The sequence below is a fragment of the Notechis scutatus genome, chromosome 3, assembly GCF_049901735.1.
Source record: "Notechis scutatus isolate UNSWTSFEM ecotype Mainland chromosome 3, rNotScu1.2, whole genome shotgun sequence".
NCBI lineage: Eukaryota > Metazoa > Chordata > Lepidosauria > Squamata > Elapidae > Notechis > Notechis scutatus.
Genome location: NC_142011.1, coordinates 87008153 through 87031943, shown reverse-complemented (window position 1 = coordinate 87031943; position 23791 = coordinate 87008153). Strand labels below are relative to the sequence as shown.

At 43.3% G+C, this 23791-nt stretch overlaps 2 protein-coding genes across 10 annotated transcripts in view; both read left to right on the top strand.

Moving 5' to 3' along the window:
- The window catches only part of RWDD3 (RWD domain containing 3), a 72807-nt gene that overhangs the window by 2514 nt on the left and 46502 nt on the right, over positions 1 to 23791 (top strand). For all 9 annotated transcript variants that reach the window (XR_015748659.1, XR_015748660.1, XM_087960640.1 and 6 more), the window contains exon 2: positions 21431 to 21918. Coding sequence is in view for 7 of the 9 variants with exons in the window: in XM_087960640.1 (XP_087816766.1) it covers positions 21431 to 21918 (488 nt within the window). In the remaining 2 variants the exon portion in view is untranslated. The remainder of the gene's footprint in view (positions 1 to 21430; positions 21919 to 23791) is intronic.
- LOC148131273 (uncharacterized) lies at positions 6227 to 8545 on the top strand. Its single transcript, XM_087958996.1, has 2 exons — positions 6227 to 7151; positions 7253 to 8545. The coding sequence occupies exons 1-2, from the start codon at positions 6434 to 6436 to the stop codon at positions 7741 to 7743; spliced, it is 1209 nt and encodes a 402-aa protein (XP_087815122.1). The 5' UTR covers positions 6227 to 6433; the 3' UTR covers positions 7744 to 8545.

Here is a 23791-nt window from a genome sequence, read left to right as displayed (position 1 = left end):
TCAGAATTTTGTTTGCATGGTACAGTGGTTTTAAAATAAATTTGTGGGAACTGGGGGTTGCTCCAAGGCCTGTTGTAGGTTCTAGTGAAACAGAAAGATAAATAAACTTCTTTAAGTAACAACAGGATCATAATAGTAGCTTAATTTCTAGGGGAGGGTAAGGAAAAGTGATCATTGCCATCCTGGCCTCAGCAAATGGCAATAGCTGGTTGATGTTGTCTGGGTTTTGAACCTAAGCTAAGCAGGATTTTTGATTAGTATTTGGATAAGCAATCAGGTAGTACCAGGGCTGTAGGTTAGCTCTGAACATCAAAAAAATAATTCCAGAAGGCAGCAGTGGCAAACCACCTCCACCCTGCTGCCAAGAAGCCTGCAGGATCCATTCATAAAGCTTCTAGACCAGAAGTGTCAAACTCGATTTAATTGAGGGTCGCATCAGGGTTGTATTTGACCTTGGGGAGCTGGGGGGGGGGGGCAGGGGGCATGGCCAGCTCAACATCACTCATGTCAGGGGCACCTGTGGAGGCCGGAGTGCTTTGCCAGCAAAAACGGGCTCCCAAGCTCCATTTTAGGCTGTGACAGTTTCCTGCAACCCTCTGCCAGTGAAAATAGAGCTCGGGAGCTCTATTTTCACTGGCAGAGGCACTGCAGGCTGGTCCTTCACTGTTTGCAGGGCAGCCGTGCGGGCCAGATCGAAGCACCCTGCGGGCTGTATGCAGCCCACGGGCCTTGAGATTGACTCCCCTGCTCTAGAAGTCAAACTTGACTTGAAGGACATTTTATTTTCTTGAGGGTATTTTCTTTTTTTGAGACCATAGCAGAACTAGGTTTGATGCTTTCCAGGAAGTGAAAGTTCTCCGTTGTGGTTTTGAATGGATAATGAGGAACATGAGAAAAAGATCTCTGGAATCTCCAGGCATTTATACTTGCCCTGAAATCCACCAATGCTATAAATTGAAAATGACCCACAGATAGGAATGTAAACTTCTTCAGATGCTCTCTTTAGCTACTAAAATAGAGGATTGATGGTGTCAAATCTTAAACACCACCAGCCGTATTCCAACATCTCTTTTCTGACAGAAGCTATCTAATCATCAACCAAGGATATTTTGGTGCCAACTTTATATTGCAATAGACTCAGAAAAATTGGTTTCATCCAAGCGTGCTGGAGTAGAACAACAGCCCTTAAGTATCCTGTCTAACTCCTGAAGCCTTATTTATTAGAGATAATCTCACGCAACTGGATCAGAAAGCCTTTTTGGAGGCTTCAGTAGAAGCCGCTCTTAATGTTGATACCACTGTCAGCAAATATGAGTGAATTTATCAAAGAGCCTAACAAATTAAGCATGGAAAGTTCCAAACTGTTCTGATGCCTCTCTCTTGAGGTTTAGTTAAAATAAATCTGTTATCATTGAAAGGGCTCCACTGAACTGGTTACTTGATGCAGTGGTGTAGAGAATGAATTTCGTACATGTAGGAAAACTGTCCTTGAAAACAGTTTGAAAACCACTGATGTGCAACATATTGTGACAGTTTATCTAGGTGTGCCTCTCTGTATTGCACGCGCTCACATACTCCTCATCAGTTATTCTGAGTATTTAATTTTATTCTGCTTGCATTTGTATTAGCAGGGGCAAATTCCATTCAGCATCTTTTTCCTGACAGTTTTAGAAAGTCCTACATCTTTACCGTTGGCAGCTTTTGACACAGCAGATTCTAATGGGTGTCATATTTCTGTCACAATTTTTTTTTAACCTTCTTCAACTAAAGATGGGGGAATGATAATGGGTGAATGAATGATGCTAGTCAGAAGAGCTGGCTTGCTAAAAGAGATCCGGAAACCTGCAATAGTAATTTTTTCTTCCAAGCATAAGTTCTAAAGATTGAAAAAGAAGGAAAAAAGTAATAATATAGTGTTCATCCCTTATCCTGGCTATTTGATTATTAAAATGAGGCTTTAATGTTACTTTATATTGATCATGTCTCATGTTTCTTAATTTGTCAAAACACATTTTGTAAATGGTCCTTTGAGTTGTTAGAGACTAGCTCCATATGATACTGACCATATATATTTATCTAAGTGACATGAGCAATCATGTCACTTAGAGAAATATATATTTAATTATTAATTTAATAATATACTTACCTTTTTCCTTCCAAGCCAACACGTTAAACTGGTATCTATTTTTTTTTTTTTACTAAGATAGTAGCTTGGAGGAAAATACTGCAGTGCTATTGATTCTCCCAATCCAGCAACTCTACTTTTGGCACTTACATGGTGTGATTGTTCATTTATATCCTGTTTACAGGTAGTCCTCAACTTACAACAACAATTGGGCCCAAAATTAAAGTTGCTAAGCAAGGTAGTTAAGTGAATCGTGCCCCATTTTATGACCTTATGTTAAATAAATCACATAGTTGTTAAGCGAATCTGATTTCCCCCACGGACTTGTTCATCAAAAGCCAGCTGGGACACTGTAACTATTGTAAATATATGCCAGTTGTCAAGTACTTTTGATAATGTGGCCATGGGGCTGCTGTGACAGGTGTGAGGACCGGTCATCACAAGTCCATTTTTCACTACTGTTGTAACTTTGAACGGTCACCAAATGAATGGTTGTAAATCAAGGACTACCTGTATAATGAAAGAGGAGTTAAAAGTAGCGTTTCTCAACCTGGGGTTCCTCCAGATTTGTGGACTTCAACCTTGAATCCATATTGTAGACTAAACCCACGTTAATCCCTATGGTGGATAACTTAGGGGTAGATTGGGATATGGATTGGGTAATGTGATCCTCCTATCATGTTTGCTCTCTCCATGACCTTCCAAATTACCTATAATTGAGGGAATGGGGGAAACAATGTTGTGGTAGTTCTTGGGTGTCATAAAAGCCAGTATTCTCTCTCTTATTATAACATTTGCATGAAGTGACTTGGGAAGGCCATACTTATGGAATCAAGTATCATCAGTGTACCAATGATAATCACCTGTATGTCTTCATTTCAGAAGGGCAGAGACGAGGTTCGGGTTCTGTTTTGGTGCCTGGAAAGCAGAGGTGGTATTCAGCAGGTTCTGACCAGTTCTGGAGAACTGGTAGCAGAAATTTTGAGTAGTTCAGAGAAATGGTAGCGGAAATTTTGAGTAGTTTGGAGAACCGGTAGCGGAAATTTTGAGTAGTTCAGTATACCACCTCTGACTGGCCCCGGCCCCATCTATTCTCTGCCTCCCAAGTCCCAGCTGGTTGGCAGGGTCTTCTTTTGTTGCCCTGCACAGAAGAACGGAGCTGGAAAGCAGGTTAGTGGGGTGGGGAGAGAATGGAGATTTTACAATATCCTTCTCCTGCCACTCCCAAGCCATGCCCACCAAGCCTCACCACACCCACCAAGCCACGCCCACAGAACCGGTAGTCAAAATTTTTGGAATCTCACCACTGCTGGAAAGTGTTAGGTTAATGGGAAGAAATATGCTCAGCTCAGTTCCAACAAAACAGAGGATACAAAAGCTCTCTAGTTCCAGAGATGGTTGCAGTGTCACGTGGTCATGCGACCACTTTATGCGACCTTCTGCCAAGCGAAGTCAGTGGGGAAGCTAACTTCACTTAACAACCGTGTTACTCAGTGGTGGGATTCATTTTTTTTTTTTACTACTGGTTCTGTGGGCATGGCTTGGTGGGTATGGTGTGGCTTGGTGAGCGTGGCTTGGTGGGAGTGGCAGGGAAAGGATACTGCAAAATCCCCATTCCCTCCCTGCCCCACTAACCTGCTTTCCAGCTCTCTTCTCCTGTGCAGGGCAACAAAAGAAGACCCAGCCGATCAGCTGGGACTCGGGAGGCAGAGAATAGATGGGGGCGGGGCTAGTCAAAGGTGGTATTTGCCGGTTCTCCAAACTACTCAAAATTTCTGCTACCAGTTCTTCAGAACTGGTCAGAACCTGCTGAATACCACCTCTGGTGTTAATAACTTAAACAATGGAAGAGTTTCACTTAACAACTGTGGCAAGAAAGATTGTAAAATATCACTTAACCACAAAAGTTTTGGGCTCAGTTGTAGTCATAAGTCGAGGAGTATCTCTAAACATTAATCAAACTTGGATTTCTCTGGATAACTCTGAAAAATGTAAAATGAGTGTTTGACATAAAGGGCTTGTAGAAAGTGTTTTATGAATAATCATGCTCACCATGGCAATAATGTTCTGAAAGCATTTAATGATGTGCTCTCAAAATGCCCAACCACCCAAAAAATTGTTTACCTCTGTTTTTCATTATGAGGATGTTGAATATCCAACTATGCCCCCAAGTGCCACAAATCCTGTTACGAGGTATGTTTCAGTGCATAAATAAATTTGTGGAAGCAGATTCAAAGATTGCAAATATGCAATTATGATATATATTTCAGTTTTGCAAAACAATAATTTTGTAGCTGTAGATCCCAGAAGCATCTTTGTAGCATCTCAATTAGATGTGAATAATTTATGAAACAGCTTTCTCTTAAAATGCAATTTAGTTGGAACAATGTTCATCCATGTTGAGGACTGGGGAAAAAAATCACAAATACCTGTACATTTAGAAATGTAAAATCTATTGCATTTGTCCCATTTCTAAATATACCAAGGTAATTCCTTTAGGGCTAAGTATTCCCAGTTTAGGAAACACTGATTGCTCCTGTAAAGCCCAGTCATGAGATCTAGAAACATGAAGCACATTCCAACCAATTTAATTTGGGTGCAAGAACTGCAGATGCATTTTGGACCTGATGACTGTAAATTGGAGATTATATGGGCAACTTGATTGTTTTCTTAGATTTTTGTTTTTAATTGATGTATAGGTGAAAGGAGTTGTTAATCTTCTTAAAGCAGCAGTACAGTATATTTAGTCATTCTCCATAAAGCTGCTCGGAGCATCCAGAGTGGGAGGTGCTTCAGACTCCGCTCTCACAGGCTGAGCTTAAATTGAGGAACGCTCCTCCTCCTCCACGTGACTCCTCCGTAGCGTTCCCCAGTTTATGCTCAGCCTCGTGAGAGTCAGGCAGTTTCTGTTTAAGCTCCTTGGCCGATTCAGGATCTCTTCTATTCTTGCCATAAGGTTTGATTGAATATTTTTTTCCTCTAGCCTCTGCGCAATTGGTTTCTTCTCTAGCTTCAAGGGAGCGTTTTCCTCGCCCCTCAGGGGGAAAAAGCGGGCGGTTTAGCAGCGCTCTTGTGCTACCCCCCCATCCTCGATCTCAACCTCCCTGCTGCTTTCCACGCCGCCCTCGTTAGCGGCTTGAATTTATTGCGCTCCAAAGCGCCGCTGGTTCCCCCCCCCATGAACGCCGATCGTCCCAGGAAGGGGCGACTCTCTCCTTTGCTGCCCCTCTCGACATTCTAAGCTTGTCGGAGGAGCTTAATTCCGCTCCTGAGAGGCCCCGACATCTAGATCAGTAGGCGTCCGCCATTTTGGGCGCCGCCTTGTGGTCGGGCACCATTTTTGTTTCTCTGTTCTCACTGCTTCTGCTGCGAGTCACTCTAGCTCGCCAAAACAGGCCTTATCAGCCTGTTCAGAGCTTTTCTCTATAATCGGATACCTGTAACTTCTTCTGTTTATATTGTTGGCTATCCCGCAGCTACGCTCAGGGCGAAGTAACAGCAGCACCCCCCTCCCAGTTTTCGCCTGGGAGTACAACTGCTGGAGGCCTTATCTCTCCTTTTTTTCCATTGGCCTCAGGCGTTCATTCGGCTAATTGGATAACTAATCAACCGTCTTCCTTTACAATTTTTCGCTAAAATTTAACAGCCAAGGTTGTTAATCTTATTGGACCAAGATCCAAATTTATTCCGATCAAATTTACATATTTTATATTAAAAATAATAATAATAATAAAATAAATAAAATAACATAAAATAATATATATATATATAATAATAATAATATATATTTATATACATATATTTATATCATAGTACATACCAAATTCCAAAAGGGGGCGCGGACCAGCTGAAAGGACACCCGGCCTTTGCTGCAGGTCGAACCCTAGGCGAGCCAACCGCCTTTAGTATCCTTGCATACGTACATTACTTCTTAAAATGGCAGATGACAATTTTTCTAAAGGCCCTTCTTTGAAGGCCAAATCTAAATCTCACCATTTGCGCAGACAGGCTAAGAAACTTCCAAGGCCTCTCAAAGGGACGCCTTAAGGCGCCATAAGGCGTTGGAGAAGGAATTCGACAGGCGATCCAGGGGGTCACGCTCGGTGCCTCCAGCCCTCCCACCCTCCACTCCTTCTACCTCTACTCAACCCCCCTCCTCCAGATTACTCTTCCCTATCCAGGCACAGCTCACCCCAGGGTCATCAGGCTCCTGGAACAACAACCAGACGGACACCCGAAGCTACATTTACTCCTACGGCTGCTGGTCTGCGCCAAGAGGAACCTGCCATAGTCGAGGTTCCAGAGCAAATGAGGTCATGGATGGAGCTGGCTATCCGCCAGGGGATTGCGGAAGGTCTCCAACAGATGTCCAGACCCGGCTTCTTCCCGATGGCTCCCAAACATGAGTCGCTATCTGTCAGATCCTTGCCTAGATCGGATCCTCCCCACGGTCAGGTACCTTCACAGAGGGACAGCCCTCTTCCAGAAAGGGAGCAGGAGGAGGAGGAAGGGGGCCTGGATCAATTCAGGGAGGAGGACGAATTCGAATTGGGGTTGACGCATTACAGTGAACCCCTATTGGAGACGGAGCCAATGGAGGGGGAGATGTCTGAGGATGAGGGCCTCACCCCCGACCAACCCACCTTTGTGGGCTTGTTCAAGCCACACCTGTATAAATCACTTCTCTTTAAGGCCAAAAACATCTCTGGCCTGTACACACAGTCTCCCTCTGCCCCCCCTTCCTCAGCAGAGGGCCCAGAGGATTCCATTTTCAAGCAGCCCGTTGTGGAAGCTGAAGTCATTCTGGCTCCGCCCATTTTTTCTGACCTGGTATCAAAACAGTTGGCTTCCACAGGGGCTCCCCCTGCCCCATCCAGCCAGGATAAGAGGTTTTTCAACCTCGATTCAGACTTCTCTAGCCTTCTTAATACCCCCGAGGTTGATGAGCCCATTGTTGGCTTAGCATCCTCCTCTTCCCCTAGTGACCCTCTGAAGGCTCTGAAACCCGAAGACAAGAGGGCTGAACTGGCCTTACGCCGGGCTCACCAATCTGACGCTTGGGCCATTAGATCGCCCACGGCCGCTTCCTTTTCACCAGGTCTTCGATCCGGTGGCTCCGCCAACTAAAACAACATGTCCCCACCTCTAATACGAGGGCGCATCAGGACATCGCTAAGCTTGTGGCCGACGCCACCTACCATTCGGTTAAGTTTTCCACTAGAGCTATAACTTCACATGTTACAGCCCGCCGCCTGCTCTGGCTCAAACACTGGCAGGCGGAGGTCAAAAACAAAGTCAAATTGGCCACTGCTCCCATCAAGGGAGACAAATTATTCGGCCCAGCTCTGGAACCCCTGCTAGTCGAGAGCCGAAGCAAGAAAAAATTTCTCCCCTCTCTTTTTCGGAGGTCAGAGCCCAGAGTCCCTCAGCCCTTTCGGAGAGGGTCCTTCCGACCCTTCTACCAGTCTCCCTTCCCGCCCAGGTACCCGAGACCCCCCTCCTTTCAGCCATCCCAACCCCAGGATCGAGCTGATTCGGGCGACAGGAACAGAAGGGGCGGCAGCTACAAGAGACCCTTCAGGGGATTAGGCGGGAGACCCTTCCGGCGCCTGAGATAGATCCCGTTCCTCCCCCCCCATTGGCGGACGTCTCAGACATTTCGCCGACCAATGGGATTCCTCTACCTCCGATGCCTGGGTCAGAGACACCATCAGGTTCGGACTCGCCCTCGAATTTCAGTGTGCCCCCTCCGACTTCTTCATGGCATCCCCCCCTTCGAGGGACCCCACCAAACGCAATTTGATGGATTCCGCTATTCAGCATCTCCTCGACATACAGGCTATCCAACCTGTCCCACCCTCTCAATGAGGGCGGGGCTTTTACTCCCACCTCTTCGTGGTCCCCAAACACTCAGGTGGTTGGAGAGCAATCCTAGACCTAAAACGACTTAATCGTTACTTGATCCATCGCAGGTTTAAGATGCACACCTTACAGTCCATTCTCTTGGGTACCAGGCAAGGGGACTGGCTTTCCTCTATAGATCTTTCAGAAGCGTATTTACACATCCCAATCCGGTCCTCCCATTCCAAATTCCTCAGGTTCTGTTACAATCATCACCACTTCCAATATGTGGCCCTCCCCTTTGGGTTGGCATCGGCCCCTAGAACCTTTACTAAGGTCCTCGCGGCACTAGCGGCTCACCTTAGGAACCTTCCCATACGTCTCCACTGTTACCTGGATGACATCCTCATCCTGTCCCCCTCCAGGCGTCAAGCAGAGAGGGACACCAGAGTTACTCTCTCTGCCCTCCAAGACCATGGGTTCCTCATAAACTGGCAAAAGAGCCAACTGTCGCCATCTACCCGAATAACCCACTTGGGGTCCGTAATTGATACGGTTAAAGGAAAGGTCTTTCTTTCCTTGGAAAGACTCCTCAGTATCCAGAAATCTGTCAAACAGATCTGGCGATCAAAAAAGGTAACTCTATTAGATTTGTCTAAGTTATTAGGTAAGATGGTTTCATGCATTTCCATTGTTCCCTGGGCCCGTTTACACACCAGATCCCTACAGTGGTTCCTGCTTCCATTTCAAAGATCCGGCAGAAGCAATTCAAAATCCATGGTCAGGGTACCTCCAAAGGTCCTCACGTCTCTCCTCTGGTGGACCAACCCCGCCATCAACAAAGGTTATTACTTCAAGGAGCCCCAGCGGCTCACCCTCACCACAGACGCCAGCCTATCCGGATGGGGCGCTCACGTCCACTCGCTCACGGCACAGGGCAGATGGTCGGAGACAGAACGGGTATGCAGTATAAACTGGTTGGAACTTCATGCCGAACACCTGGCCCTATGCAGATTCCTCCCTCAGGTACGCGGACGCCGTGTCCTTATCCTCACGGACAGCCAAGGCACACATCACAGCCAAGGCACACATCAACAGGCAGGGGGGCACACAGTCCATACGGTTGATGAGAGAAGCCGAGCGCCTCTGCCGCTGGGCGGAGTCCAATCTCCTCTCCCTCAAAGCAGAGCATATCTCAGGAGTTTCAAACACCCAAGCAGACTGGTTGAGCAGGGCCACAGTGGACCAGTCAGAATGGCGCCTCCACCCGTCTCTGTTCAGGGAGGCGTCCACAATCTTCGGCCAACCGATAGTGGACCTCTTCGCATCCCCTCTCAACGCACAACTCCCAAGATTCTTCTCGAGGTACCCCTCCCACGGGGCAGAGAATCACAACGCCCTACATTGCCCCTGGCCCCCAGGGCTCCTATACGCATTCCCCCCACTAGCTTTAGTTCCCAGAGTCATCCAAAAACTGATCCACGAGAAGGCAGAACTGCTTCTGGTGGCCCCCTACTGGCCCAGGCGCCCATGGTTTGCGGACCTCCGCAACCTATCAGTAGCCCCCTCCTAAAATCCCCCGAACAGGATCTCCCTTTCTCAGGGGCCCCTTCTGCATCTGGATCCCCAATGGCTCCAGTTAGCCGTCTGGAGGTTGAGCAGAACCGCCTAAGAAACGAGAAGTTCTCTGACCAGGTTATTGACACCATCTTAGCCACCAGGCGGCCCTCAACTACCCGAATATACGATGCCACTTGGAATAGTGCAAGCGGTGTCATAAATCCCAAGTCAACCCACTATCGCCCTCTATCGCTCGGATTTTGGATTTCCTCCAAGAGGGACTGAAGAAAGGGCTTTCCCCCAACACCTTGAGACGACAGGTCGCAGCCCTCACAACCGTTATCTCTTGCGACAACATTGGTTCCCTTTCCCACCACCCTCGCATTAGGGCATTCCTCAGAGGAGCCACTAATTTGTGCCCTCCGACCGTTCACCGGTACCCTACCTGGGATCTTAATAAGGTCCTTGTATCACTCACTAAACACCCCTTTGAGCCTCTAAGGGAGTCCACCCTCCAGTTTCTAACATTCAAAGTTGTGTTCCTGGTGGCCATTACATTGGCCCATCGGATCTCGGAAATTGCAGCTTTGTCAGTTAGAAAGGACCTCTGCGTTTTCCACGCCGACCGGGTGGTTCTCCGGCCCGACCCTACCTTCCTGCCCAAGGTCAACTCAGCCTTCCACAGGGCACAGGAACTCATTCTCCCAAATTTTTGCCCCAAACCCTCACGGGATAGGGAAACGCTTTGGCATACCCTGGACGTGAGACGTGCCCTGCGCATTTACATCAAGCGCACCCAGCCCTTTAGGAGGTCCGAATCCCTATTCCTTTCCTTCCAGCCCAAGACATTGGGTCACAAAGTATCCCCTTCAACCATCGGCCGCTGGATCAGAGCTACTATCTCTAGATCTTATTTGTCACAGGCTCTGCCAGTACCCAGCGGAATAACAGCACATTCCACCAGAAGTGCGGCGACCTCGGCAGCTTGGGCCACCCAGGCCCCAATCACTGATATTTGCCGGGCTGACACCTGGGCTTCCCCGTCTCCCTTCATTAGGCATTACAAGATCGACATATTTGCCTCAGTGGAGCCCTCGTTTGGCAGACGAGTCCTACAGCGGGTCCTCAAGGACCCAGAGAGGCTCCCGAACCAGACGGAGTCCCTCCCATAGGACAGCCAAGCTTTGGTATGTCCCACTCTGGATGCTCCGAGCAGCTCTATGGAGAATGGGCGTTGGTTCTTACCTGACACGCCCCTTCTCAGCGAGCTGCGAGGAGCATCCAGCCCCACCCTAATTTCACCGTCTGGTGGGGAATCTTGTTTCGGCCAATGATCCATTAGTTAGTTAGGATGAGAACACGGCTTTTTCTTCTCATCCTCGCAAAACTGGGGAACGCTACGGAGGAGTCACGTGGAGGAGGAGGAGCGTTCCTCAATTTAAGCTCAGACTGTGAGAGCGGAGTCTGAAGCACCTCCCACTCTGGATGCTCCTCGCAGCTTGCCGAGAAGGGGCGTGTCAGGTAAGAACCAACGCCCATTTCCCTCAGGCTGTTCAAAATTGTCCTTCCACTTAGAGTTTTTGTGACATGCAGGGGAAAATATAACTCATTCCTCCAAATAAGGAATAGTTAGCTAATTTGGGTATGTGTGTATATGTATTTATGGATGGATGGATGGACAGTCAGACAGTCAGTCAGACAGATAAATAGATGATAGACAGACAGACAGACAGACAGACAGACACACACAGTGTCAGGAAGGGCATCCACTCCATCCACTCACTCCAACTGTACCCCGAAATTAAGAGATTAGTCATAAAAAGGGAGATAGAATAAAATATTCATAACTCAGGGTTGAACTGTGGAGTTCTTGGTACTCACTGAGCTCGGCTGTTTTCTTGCAGACGTTTCATTACCCAATAATGTAAAATCCTTCTATCGCTGATGATGTTATCTAGTTGGATAATGAAACATCTCAAGAAAAAAACTGAGGTCAGGGAGCACCAGGGACCTCATGAATAAGTAAGAAATGGCATAAGGATCTGATACCCGAAGAGCCTCTGCCTCCAGTATTGTCTGAACCAATTTGGCAATTTGTTGGGCTATGCTGAGAGGGAGGGAGATGATAGAACAGTAATGGTGGGTCTCCCACTTAACTTGCACTTTGGCTATTTAGGCGATTGTGTACCACTGATATTTTTTCTTGAAGCTCTCCAGGTTTCCTGCCCCCACTAGGATTTTAAAGATTCGTGTAATTAAAGCATTAAATTAAAACATGAATGAGTGGGAAGATAGCATGTTGCTAAGGAGCGGCCTTAAGCATAGCCCACCTTTCCACTTATTCATGTTTTAATAGTGCTATGGGATCAGAGACCTTTAGAAATTGAAATATTGGTGGTGTAGTTTAGTGCTGTGTCCCCTAGCTCAGAACTGCCCCCTTTCCTCCCCCAAATGAGAGAGAACACCCCAGAAGCTAAAGAGGATGATAGAGAGCAGCTCCTTTCATTTTCCTGCTAGTAAAAAGGTGCTTTTAGGACCAGCCAAGTAGATTAAAATGTTCATATGTGCAAAATGAAAAATGGAAATTGACTTCCCTTAGCTATCAAGGGATCTCTGTTCTAATCTCTTTAGGCCCCCATATCGCCAACTACTCTGAAACTGGTATCTTGAAAAGCTTTTCTATTTAAAAGTCAGCTTATGTTTGGGAGATACTTTCCTAAAAGATGGCTGAGTTAAATAAAGAGACCTTGGAAAACCAGAGGACAGATGTCTTGAGAACTGTCGACTTGGGAGGGGATGTGATGGGTTTCTTCCCTTCCACTCATGGTATACAAAAACGAGCATTTCTCAAAGCTTAAAATTACATGGTTAATATTCAGAAGAAGATTTATTGAAAACGATGTGTGCATGAATTTAAATAAGCTAATTAACGAAGACTTGTTTTTCTTTATTTGCTTAGTCCCCAAGATTAATATTGCAGATAGAATGACATAATTTACTTATTAATCTGCTAGGGTTGGCTCATCCAGCTTGTCCATATATGTAAATGTTCATCAAAACTCGGATTTCTGTGGATAACTCTGAGTAACGCAGAATGACTACATGACATAGAAAGTTTGCAGATGTGGAATCAGAAGTTGACACCAAACATGGGAAACCATTTTAAGTGTGCAGGCATGATTTGCTGGGATAAGCATGCGTTTGCAGCAGTGTGAAAGTGTGTGCAAGAATTCAGCTTATTAGCACAGTAAATGTCAACAGTATGATAATATACTGCTCTCTATCTCAGTTTGCACTTCTGCTGACAGAGCAGGCCAATATAATGTGTTATTAAAGTGAAATACATTTCTGTCAGGCCCAAAACCATGAATGACATTCGGTGATTCTTCCAAGCTGAGTTCTTTATTGTTTTCACACTTCTAGACAAGATCTTGCCAGACTGAGGCCTCTACTATATACTGTATATATAGTTTTGTGAACTATTAGGGAGGGGCTGCCTTCACCCCCTGAACTGAAGAAGTTTCTTGGATGAGAAGTGAAACATCTTCAAGAAAAAAAAACTAAAGTCCTGTTGCCTTTTGAAAAAGCACTTTTGGGACAAAGGGAACTAAGAATAATACATGCAGTTGTCAAGGTCAAGCAGGAGTCAAGGTGTTTTAATGGATTATCACAATAATTTGTGTTAAATGACTTTGTTTATGAACTAAGTAAAGCAAGCACAATGCTTTGGTATTATTTCTTCATTCAGACTCTGCTTATATACTGTAAGAGGCACATAAAAGTCTGATAACATTCGGTGACAAAGAAACAAAAAAAATATAGAACACCTAAAAGGAAGCAATATTTTTTTTAGAACCTTAAAATATTACTAATATGGATCCACCTTAAAATGCAATCGTTGTTCATGTTTGCAAGGGAAAAATAAGCAAATGTGTTGTGATAAGAACATTGAAGTATCTTGTATCATCTTAAAGATGGCCTAAATAATATGCCAAGATATATTGGAGATTATGTCATCCAATGCACTTAACAAATGCTCATATCATTAAGTTTTAGTTTTTTAGGTGCAATGGCATTTTTGTTATTTATTTTTCCATTTTGGGCTGCCATAATTTCCATAGGTATTGCTACTGTAATGTCTTCTGATCCCTCTCTCCTTCCTTCCTTCCCTCTCTCTCTTTCCTGCAGCTTTTTATTGGCAAGGTTTTTCAGAAGTAGTTTGTCATTGCCTCCTCTCTAGGGCTGACAGAAATTGACTGGCCTCAGATTACTCAGATGGCTTTGCGTCTAAGGTGGAACTAGAACTCATCATCTCCAGGTTTCTAGTCCGATGCCTTAATCAGTATAAATTGATTGTAATGATTTCTTAGCTTTACTTAAGTTATTTTCTGCACACAGTGATGGGATTGTTGTACCATCATCATTGGTACAGTAAAAAAACAACAACAACCTCATAGGCACAGCTGGTCACCTTAATTTCTTAAGACTGTCCAGGGATGTAGTGGCACAGAAGCTTAATGATGCTGGATGCGCTGAGCAATTGCTAGCACTCCGATGATTTGAGTCCAGCTTTGTGGGACAGGGTGAGTTCCTATCCCTGAAAAATGCATCTTTAATACTACATTGTGTGATTAAACTCTATATAGTTGGACAACCTTGCTGCTGCGAAAAAGGCAATCCTGATACCATTTCTGAGAAGTTAATCAGCAAATCAGCAAAGTTATTTCCAATTCTCTGTTTTACTAGACCTGTATATAATCAGAAGGAGCAAATATGGACAAAGGACAGCTACCTTCCAGGTCCATGCCTGTGAACCCCATCTTGCCTTACTAAAGATCAGGTCTATGGCTACGTCACTGAGTAGATCCAGTTAGGATGTCCTACTAACTCCTCTTCCTAGTGTAGAACTGAGAATGGACCTCCTAGTGAATAAGAACCTGTTCTTATGGGGCACTGAAAAATAGTTGAAAGTTAGTTGACCAATCCCTTTGGACAAACCAAGTATCTAAGATGAATGTGCTTCTAGTGCAGGGCTGTCAAACTCCTGGCTGGATGCATCATGTTTAGTGAAGGGGGAAAAAGTCCTGATACATCATGTGATGCCGTCGTAACAATGTGAGTTTGACAGTCCTATTCTAGTGCTTGAAGAAGTCTTCTGCAGCCTGGATGGAGACTTGGGGACTGGTTGTTCAAAGATATCTGGAGCTTGCCAAGATAGGGAAGACTGGTTGATAGATCAGTGGACTTTTTTCATTGGCGGTATCACACCCCTATATAAAGGTATGACTGTGAAGGCTCTTTGAAAACATTGCCTTGCCTCCCATTAGTCATTCTCAGAGCTGCCTAAATCATTTCACTTCGTGCCACTCATTAAATAGCTTTGTCTGTTGTTTTATAGAGGGCACTGAAGGTCGTGAAGCTGTTGCAGTCATGGGGGGGGGGGGGCTGAGATCAGTGGAAAAAGGATAAAACCTGGGAGGTAGGGCAGAGACAAGTCACTTCAAAAGAACTCATCTGAAGCTTGGGACAGCTCCACTGAATCTTTCAAATCTGTCTTCTCCCCGAAGAATGAATCAACTTGACATTTTAGCAACTTTTTGAAGAAATGGGGTGAAGTAGCTGAAACACATCAAAGAGTGAAAAACAGCAAGGATCTGAAAAAGGAGCATCTTTCATCTTACTCCCTAATTATTTTTCTCTTTTAGTCAGAAGCAGATGAGGTCCCTTGTTCTCTTTTAATTTCACAAAAGGACTCTTACGGTATTGTTTTACGTTAGCTACATCCCTGTCAGAAACGGTACATTACAAATCATGTACCTGTGATCTGCTTTTAAAAAGTTGTCTCTTGCTTATATGGATTTATCTGATTGTTGTCTACCTTTGAAGTCATTTTTAAATATCCCCAAAGGTTTCTCTAAGGTAGTCAATATGGACCCCAACTATCCTTGGTTTGTTGCACATAACAAATTACATATAATTTATAATTTAATATATATCGTGCTTTAAAAGCCATGGGTGGTGCAGTGGTTAGAATGTAGTATTGCAGGCTAATTCTACGGACTGCCAGCAGTTCGATCCTACCCAGGTCAAGGTTGACTCAGCCTTCCATCCTTCCGAGGTCGGTAAAATGAGGACCCAGATTGTTGGGGGCAACTGTAAACAGCTTAGGGTTGTAAAGCACTGTGAAATGATATATAAGTCTTAAGTACTATTGCTATTGTTTCTGAGGACCTGGTATAGCCAAATGTTGTTTGATAGCGTTAAAGGTGTAGCCGCAGGATATAATTGTTCCAGGTAAACCTGACCTTTGCAATTAATTGATGGTAATTTGTCAATGCTGATGGTATTTGTATGTTTTAGGATTGCGCCCAAGACACCTGTTACTCTTGGTATTAACTTTGCTTTCTTCTGCCACAGTCATTCTACTTCTGTTTGCAGGTTTTTCTGTTGTCTTCAGTTCTTTCTCTTCTGCTGTCTCCAGATACTGCAACATCCACTATCCAGACTTCCTTTTGTCTGTCTTATCAACAGGTGTCATGTGACAAGTGCTTGTCTGTTTGAATTCTAAAGTTCCAGAGCACTTTAGCTTCTTCATTTTCTTTCTTTTTTTAAAAAAGAGTTTTATTTGGGTTTTCACAAAACATACAAATGCAAATAAAATATCTTTTTTTTGAGAACAGCATGATCCCGGATTATCACTTCTCCATACAGACATAAACTCAATTACATATTCATCTTATGTATTCTAATCCATATCTTATAACTATCTTCACATTTTCTCAATAGTTTTTCCCTTCCCTTGCTTTCTATAACCTTATTTTAATTATCTCATTCCTTTCTAAGTTCAGTTACATATCTTTTTCTAGTTTTCAATATCTTTCTAATCAAGCTTCTTCATTTTCTATTGTTGTGTTTATTCTGTGGTCCTACCAGTTCTTGCTTGCCAGCAAATGGTATTTCTTGCAGGTATTTCAATGCCCCATTGTTGCTACTTTGTCATGCCATTGTTTGTAGTCAGTCTGTGCGATCTTGTAGCAGGCAATCTACTTTGCAGAGACGGCACTTGCTGTCTGTTCTCTTCTCAATTCTGGCTTTGTATGCATTTGATATTTAAGCTTGGTCTTGTGCAGCCAGAATTAGCCTCTCTGTCTCTTTCTTCAATTTTCTTGCTCTTAGCAAGAAACCAGGTTTTCTTGTTATCTGCTTTGCCTGCTATTTTTTGTATGGTTCATCGCACTGTCAGCCAGATGTTCAGGCTGTATTTGACATTTTTATCTACCTAATGTTGTTATTATTCATAGTAATATTAGTTAAGGTAGTATTTATTACATTATTTTTGTATAGTAAATGTTTGGGAGGGGTTGTTGGCGAATAAAGTGAAACTAATGAAGGGTTTTCAGCTTTCCATCCTTCCAAAGTCAGTAAAATGAGGACCCAGATTGTTCAGGGCAATATGCTGGCTCTGTAAACCAGTTAGAAAGGGCTGTAAAAGCACCGTGAAGCGGAATATAAGTCTAAGTGCTACTGCTTCAATGAAAAAAGTGACTTATGACGGTTCTTCACACTTACAACTGTTACAGCATCCCCATGGTCACGTGATCAAAATCCAGACGCTTGACAACTGACTCATATTTATGACAGCTGCACTCATTGTTCTCGGGTCCTGTGATCACTTTAGCAACCTTCTGACAAGCCAACTCAGTGGGGAAGCCAGATTCATTTAACGACTGAAACCATGATACAACTGAACAACTGCAGTGACTCACTTAACAACTGTGGCAAGAAAAGTCGTAACATGAGGCAAAATTCACTTAATAACTGTCTCGCTCAGCAACATACATTTTGGGCTCAATAAGGATCATAAGTCAAGAGCTACCTGTACTTAGTTTTTTTTTAGTTGCAGCAAACCCTCATGAAAATGTGATCTGGGCAATCTATTTACTACAGCTAATAGGTGTCCTAATTCAGGGGTTCAAATATACTCCTAGCGTGGAAGGTTCTGCTTCATTTTGCAGGCTATACAGGTAGTCCTCGACATACGACCACAATTGAGCCCCAAATTTCTGGTGATAAGTGAGACATTTGTTAAGTGAACTTTACCCCATTTTATGACATTTCTTCCCATAGGTGTTAAGTGAAATCACTGCAGTTGATAAGCTAGTAACCTGGTTGTTAAGTGAATCTGGCTTCCCCATTGACATTGCTTGTTAGAAGGTCGCAAAAGAGGATCATGTGATTTTTGGGTCACAGCAAATATGAACCGGTTGCCAATCATTTGCAGTTTGATCACATGATCATAGGGATGCTACAAAGGTCGTAAGTATGAAAAACTGTCCTAAGTCACATTTTTCAGTGCTGTTGTAACTTTGAACGGTCACTAAATGAACTCTTGTGAGTTGAGGACTACCTGTACTTTCTCTCAGCTTAACTTACCTCTCAAGACTGCTTGATCCGAGGATAAATGTGAATGCAAATTCTCCTATAAGCCACTTTAAATTCCTAGAGATAAGTGGAATAAGCCTGGCAAACCAATAATAAGAAATAAGTCTTGCATTAAAATCATGGCTGTTATTTGACAAGCTATTTATTGTTGTAGAAAAAACTCATATATAGTAGTATCTCTAGACCAGGAGGTGTAAAAATCCCATATTTCTATTTCATTATCTATGGCTCCAACTGAGACCATTCTTCATGCAACAGGACAAGCACCAGCTCTTCCCTCTGGTATATCTCCCTGTACAAATATTCAGGGTTATTCCTATCTGTAAATACACAATTTCCATTTAGCTGACTGTGGCTGGATGAGATACCCTGAACGTGGCAGAGTATAAAATTGGGGTTTAAGTGTCATGTAGACAGCAATAGCAATAGCACTTATATACTACTTCACAATGCTTTTCAGCCCTCTCTAAGTGGGGTTTACCGTGTCAGCATACTGCCCCAAACAATCCGGGTCCTCATTTTACTGACCTCAGAAGGCTGGAAGGCTGAGTCAACCTTGAGCCTGGTGAGACTCGAACTGCCAAATTGCAGGCAGCTGGCAGTCAACAGAAGTACCCTGAAGTACTGCATTCTAACCACTGCGCCACCCCTGGTGAAGACTCTGGGGAGTAGGTACTTCTGCCTGTTGGTGAAACTGTATAAAAAGCGAATTGGTTAGGCAATGGCGGAAGCTGCTGAGCACTGTGGAAGTTGTATTTCTGCTGTGTAGACTAGAGGAGCTATATATATATATCTAGACATGATTGGAGGAGGAGCTGAGCACCCAGTTGGAGCAAGCAGGATGAGAAAGGGAGACCTGTGGCATGGGATAGCAGGTGGAAGAAACAGCTGGTTTGGAAAGAGCAGCCCAGACATCAGAAAGGACAGCCTGACAAAGCTGGAGGACTTCTCAAAGGTTTGAGAAAGAGTGATTTTTCCCCCCCACCTCTTTCCTTCTTCCTCTCTAGACTGAAAGCAAGTCCAAGAAGTGGAAGTTCTGAAAGTGTCTAATAGACTTCTGTGAATCAAGGAAGTTCTGATCAAGGTTCTGATGAGGAAAACCTCCTTGAATCAAGGAAGGAGGGATTGAGATGGTTAGGAAACCATAAAATGCATCATCTGTATGTAGATACCAAGTGTATGTAGATACCAAGTGGGTGGTTACGCTAAAGCCACTCTATCGAAGAAAAATAAAAATATTTACTTCAGAAACATTGTCTTTATTTCAAGAACATTGTAATTTGTAATTTGGAGAACAGTTTGTGTGTGTGTGTGTGTGTATACTATACCTGGATAGTTCCCATCTCTTTTCTTAACTTTGACATTGACATGACTATTAATCATTGCTAGATGGATCTCCATGAACTTATCTGATTCTCCTTTGAAACCTTCACTCTGTTTGATGACAGAATTTGCATGTATATGTTGTGTGAAGGTACACTTACTTTATCTGTCAGGAATGTGTCAGTCAGTTACACTGGATGATGTTGGGTTCTAATATTTTGAGTGGGATAACTCTTGATTCATACTCTGAATACTTATGAACATTTTTCTGCACAATCATTTTCAAAGTATGAACAAAATTAATAGCTTCTTCACTGCTACCCATCCCTGCATATTCCCACTTTTGGTCTCCATGCAACTGTAGGACTTTGCATAATCCACATATATTTCTTTATTTCCCTAACTTCTTACCATCTTTAAAATAAAAATATGAAGTGGGTCTTACTGTCTGTTGATGTCTGACTATCAAAAGAACAATTGATAAAAACACACGTACATCTAAGTATAATAAGACATCAAGAGTTGTTCAAGTGAGCCTTATTTAATCTCACACTGTTTATTGTTTTTAACACATACAATAGTTGGTTTCTTAGTTGTTACTTAAAATTGACATTTGAAAATACGGAGACCCAAATTAATCATTGTTAGATGCAATGTAACTCGCAGTTTTCTATATATTTTTTGTTTTATTATTTTAACGAATATCCTACTTTTCTACCCAAAGTGGATGATATGGTATTTGGGGCAGCAATTTTTTTAAAAAAAGAACAAACAATTAAAATCCTGTAAGCAATTCTTAATCCAATTTATAAAGCCTGGATGAAGAAGACATTTTGATTTTTAATGGTGGAAAGTGTGTAAACTAAGCACAACTCCTGATGGGAGATAGTCCGTTTGATACAGGCTCACACAGCTGTTTCTGTCTCTTTGAATAAGTTCACATTAAGACAAGCAGGTTGTCTGAAAATTAATTTCAGAGTTAAGACCAAAAAGGCTGGTTGAGTTGTGCCCAGAAACCAGCTGGCAACTAGTAATTTTATCTCACTGCCTTCCAAATAAATACTTGGGTACTTTAGTATTATTGCCTGGTTTGATAGTTTCCATAAGTTGGCCAAGAATGTTATGTTATCTACTTAAGTTTACTCAGAGACAAGACTCACTGAATTCAGAGGGCTTACAGGCAAGTCCTTGACTTATGACCATAATGGAGCTTGCCTATCATGGTTGTAATTCACGACAGTCATGAAGCAGATCGATCACGTGACTGACCAGATTTTATAATCTTTTTTGTGGTGGTTGTTAAGTGAATGCCACAGTTGCAAAGGGGCTGTGGGGCATTAAGTGAATGCTGAGGTCATTAAGTGAATCCATGGTTTGCCATCAGTTTTGCCAGAAATTGGAATTAAATGCTGGGTTACAACAAAAACAATCATAAAATGGGATCACGTGGTCATGGGAAACCCCAAACGGCCATACATATGCCTGGTTGACAAGCACCCGAGTGCAGTCACATGACCACAAGGGAGCGGTTTGACCATCAGAACTTCAAAACCGGGTTGTATGTGTTTGCTAGGTGGGTCCATTTTGAATAGTTACAAAGCAATCCAGTTGTAAGTCAGATAACACAATCAGTTGGAAGGGACCTTGTAGGTCATATAGTCCAATCCCCCGCCCAAGCGGGAGACCCTACACCATTTCTGACAAATGGCAGTCCAATCTTGAAGGTCTCAAGTGATGGCGCTCCCACAACTTCCGAGGGCAAGCTGTTCCATTGGTTGATCGTTCTCACTGTCAGAAAGTTTCTCCTTATTTCCAGGTTAAATCTCTTTTAAATCTCTTAAGATTAAGTCCTTAAGTCAAGGACCACCTGTATTTCTATATAAGCTTTATAGCTTACTTGTAGTTCTATATAAGCTCTATATAAGTGTCATCATTTAGCTATTTGATGCATTAATTTTTATGTATCCTTACCCCTGAATCCCCAAATCTGAAAAAAAAAACACGGCCCTGCACAAAAGAATCCATAGTTGCATAAAGTATTGATTACTATGTGAGCTTTCCTAACAGCAGATAACAAACAAATTGTTGAGAATATTTCACTTGATCCTCAGTTGATTATTGCTTTTGAATTCTTTTCAGAAACAAATGGAATCTCATTCAGGATCCAGACCAGCGTGAAAGGATCTTCAGGCACAGACATATTATTAAAGTTGTTGTTTCATCTACCACTCAGTTACCCATCAAGCTTGCCAAACATCTCTCTTCATTCTGAACAACTTACAAGGACACAGTGTCTTGCTGTGAGAGCAAGATTGCTTGAAGCAGCAGCAAGTCGTTTGTCTCAGCCCATGGTACACGAGTTGATCCTCTGGATAGGGCAGAATTTTCAGTCTATCATTAAAGAAGCTGAAATTCCAGCCTGCGATCGGCAAAGTACTCTGTCAGTGAAAATACCTGAGGACAATGACATCTGGACTGTCCTTTTGCATTTAGACCATATGAGAGCCAAAGGAAAATATATCAAAATGGTTGAAAAATGGTGCAGAGATCTTGACTTGGCAGGAAGACTGATGTTTATGGGCAAGATGATTCTCATACTACTTCAAGGAGACAAGCAGAACATTAAGGTGCATGCTTTGCCCTTTGTGGCTGGTTATGTGGCTGGCAGACCATTGAATTTTGCTTGGTAGCATTAACCATCAGAGATACCCCAGTTGGTTGCTGATTTCCACACAAACTCAACCTTCCTCTGATTATTTTCTCCCTCTGTCCTCTGGGTTCCCCTTTCATAAAAGTCACATCCACAGCAATGTTTAATATTGGGTTTGCAAGGTTAGCCACAGTTTGCACTGAGAAGGGGTCAGCCATCACCACTTCAACACCATTCCTTCTGCTGTGGTGAAGAACTCCAATATAAGCAGTCACAGCAGATTAGACAGAATTTTCTCCCCTTGCTTACATTAGCCTCCCAAGAGGGTGGGCAGATACACTATAGGAGAAATTTGGGTTTACTTCTGCGACTGTCCACTCTGTGGGGAGTCTAAGACAGAGGTGGCATTCAGTAGGTTCTGACCAGTTCTGGAGAACCGGTAGCGGAAATTTTGAGTAGTTCAGAGAACCAGCAAATACCACCTCTGATTGGCCCCACCCCGACCTATTCCCTGCCTCCCGTGTCCCAGCTGATCGGCTGGGTCTTCTTTTGTTGCCCTGCACAGGAGAACAGAGCTGGAAAGCAGATTAGTGGGGTGGGGAGGGAATGGGGATTTTGCAGTAACCTTCCCCCAGGAATGGGAAGGGAATGGAGATTTTACAGTACACTTCCCCTGCCATGCCCACCAAGCCACGCCCACAGAACTGGTAGTATTTTTTTTTTTTAATCCCATCAGTGTTTCTCAAACTTGCCAACTTGAAGACAGGTGGTCTTCAACTCCCAGAATTCTCCAGCCAGCATGAGAGTTGAAGCCCATGCATCTTCAAGCTGCTAAAGCCAAGAAACGGATTTAGATGGTCTAGATACGTGGAAGACCACACATCTTCAAGCTGATGGGGAAACATTGGGTCAAGACAATGGCTATTTGAAATACAATGGGAAGTGGGCTTTTTTTCCAGTTAATACGGCAGCCTCACCATGCAAGTGCCCTTCACACTTTCTAGCAGTAAACTAAATACTAATGCATTAATTAATCATGAAAAAGTTGCTGTCCTTTTATGACACCCCATTTATGCTACCCTAGGCAGCTGCTTCACTCGAACTAATGGATGCTATTCCTGTAACCAAGAATGGAATGATTATACATAGGCCAACACGTATCTTCCATTGTGATGTATGGAATTATGGATGAATCATGACAAATTTAGTATTCTGTCATGCCTTCATGGCCAATGAAATGTAACTGGTAGAAATTTGTGTTCAGAAATGGATTATATTATTTAGATCTGGATAATAATTACAGTCCTATGAGTCGGTTGGAATTTTATATGGAAATATATATGCAAACTGACAGATGGGAAAATTGAACAACTCCTAAATGTGAATTATTCCTAAATGTCAAAGTGGAACTTTCTGTTTTTTAGTTTAATGTCATTTTGTGAGCAATTTGCATTCACAAAAGCCTTCAGTTACCGCAGTTTTGGTTTCACTATTTTGTTCTCCAGTCAACTCTGTAGTATATACTCAGTCCTCATGGCAAATCTTAATGAGAATGGATGCCATTGTTCTTTTTTTATGCTTTCTTAGCAGGGTATAAATTTGCACTGCTCAAGTCTTAATCTGATCACTACATAATACATGAATATAATAGAATATCAGAGTTGGAAGGGACCTTGGAGGTCTTCTAATCCAACCTTCTGCTCAAGCAGGAAACCTTACACTATTTCAGAGAAGTGATTCGGCATCCACAACTTCTGAAGGGAAGCTGTCCCACTGGTTGATTGTTCTCACTGTCAGGAAATGACATAAAGATGCAATCCTGTTTTACTTAAAAATGAAGTCAGGCTATT